This window comes from Bison bison, unplaced genomic scaffold (assembly GCF_000754665.1).
Source record: "Bison bison bison isolate TAMUID 2011002044 unplaced genomic scaffold, Bison_UMD1.0 scf7180017864364, whole genome shotgun sequence".
In the NCBI taxonomy this organism is placed as follows: Eukaryota; Metazoa; Chordata; class Mammalia; order Artiodactyla; family Bovidae; genus Bison; species Bison bison.
The window spans coordinates 18,554-20,388 of record NW_011494936.1 but is presented as its reverse complement, the minus strand read 5'-3'; the positions used below and the strand labels follow the sequence as shown (position 1 = coordinate 20,388).

General features: G+C 46.1%; 1 protein-coding gene across 2 annotated transcripts in view; it reads right to left on the bottom strand.

Moving 5' to 3' along the window:
- The window catches only part of SRI (sorcin), a 22,805-nt gene that overhangs the window by 13,050 nt on the left and 7,920 nt on the right, over positions 1-1,835 (bottom strand). Inside the window, exon 1 of one of the 2 annotated variants that reach the window (XM_010855350.1) lies at positions 1-53. This exon is cut by the window's left edge and continues 10 nt beyond it. The exons of the other annotated variant lie outside the window; for it this stretch is intronic. Coding sequence (XP_010853652.1) covers positions 1-42 — 42 coding nt within the window. The 5' untranslated portion in view covers positions 43-53. Of the gene's footprint in view, positions 54-1,835 lie in introns of those variants that run through there. 2 annotated transcript variants of the gene reach the window in all.

Here is a 1,835-nt window from a genome sequence, read left to right as displayed (position 1 = left end):
GTAGTAGCCGCCGCCGGCGCCAGGATGCCCGGGATACGCCATGCTGCACTCTGCGCCGCAGCCCAGCACCTCCCGCCTCCCCGCCTGCCCGCGGGGACCGCCCAGGGCCGCACCACCCGGGGCCGCGGGGTACGCGCCTGAGGTTGCCGCCCGCGCCAGGCTCCGTTCCCGGCCTCCGCCCCTTCCTGCGCTCCGCCCGGTCTTTGGTGTTTTCTCTTTTCAGGCCCTGAAGAACCCGAGGTCTGGTAAGTGACTTCACACGCGGGATGCAATTCACACCTGGGATTCTCCTCCCTTCAAAACGAATGGCACGTTCCAACACCAACCCGTTTCGCCGGGTGTTCTTTTTCTCTTCCTGCTCGAGCATCTTCTGCTACGTTTTGTATTTTAAACAAATTTATTGGACAGGCCTACGGGGCTGGAAGCAAAGTGTGGTATTGGGGGAAGGGGCCGAATGCCTTAGGGCAGCTCTGAGATGCTCTCAGGGAAAGGAGACGTCAGAAAACCAAGCTGCGAAAGTGTCTTTGGACATCAGCAGTGAATTTCAGGACCTGAGCGCATTTGGAGCGTCGGTTTGCGGTTGACCATTTCACTCAACAATAACGGTGTGTTTCCTTCCTAGGCGACACGGTCATCTCAAGGTTAAGCTGGATGTGACTCGGATATGGCCTGAAGAGGACAGCGGGCACTTACTGGGCAGGGCAGCCTCGGCCGGATTGTTCTTATAAGTTGAGTTGTTCCAATTATCTGGATGATTCAGGCAAAACAATCCCGTCTCCAAAATCACTCAGCTACTTTTTATGCAAGAAAAGTTTAGTGCAGGCAAAGAGTGTGTTGGTGAAAAAACACACTTGTCAGGAAGGTAAGAGAGCTGGATCTTGGAGTGTCATTCAGGTGATTCAGGAAACAGTTTTCTTTACATGATTCACAGCTTTGTTTTTCACCCAGTTTAACAGTTTGAAGCAATTCAGACGTGAGATTTTCTGGTTTGGTTTTGTTTCGTGCAATTTCTATCACGCAGAATTCTTTGAATTTTCAACAATTTCTTATTGTTTTAAGAAATGTAACAATAAGCAAGATTCACAGTATTTGCTATGGAGGTTGCACAGAAAAATTGAATGAGTCATCGACATTTAACAAATACTGGAGCGCCTGCTGTGTGTGGGACAGGGCTTGCTCATGTGGTGGACTGGGTTCTCACTAGGGTCATTGTTTTCCTCTCATGTATAAACTTCCCTCTGGAGTTCTCCTTTTGGATCCCACAAACCTCAAAATGAAAGTCCTGAATTGTGAGAAAAATTCTAGTATTTCCTGTTGTCTTATATCAAATCAACTATATATTACTTGCTTTGTGTTTGATTCAGGAAGTTGATTCCTATTTTCAAGTACCACAGTCATCGTCAAGGCAGATTAGAGATATGAGTCCTTTGGCCTATATGGAAGGTTTTATTTTTTCCCTAGTATTTTTGTTGTAGTAAAAACACAACCTGAAATCTTCCTGCCCGAGTGTACAGTGCATTATTGTTAAAAGCATCCACAGTGCCGCAGAGCAGATCTCCAAAACTTTTCCTCTCACATGACTGAAGATCTCTACCAGGAAACAACTCTCCATTTCCTCTTCAGAGGCCCTGGCAACCACCATTCTACTTTCAGTTTCTATGAGTTTGACTATTTTAAATGCCTCATATAAATAGAATCATGCAGTATTTGTCTTCTTGTGATTGACTTACCATAGTGTCTTTGAAATTCAACCATGTTGCAGAATATGATAGGATATCCTTTTTTAAGGCGGGATAACAACGCATTGTGTGATATATGCCACACTGAAAAACATT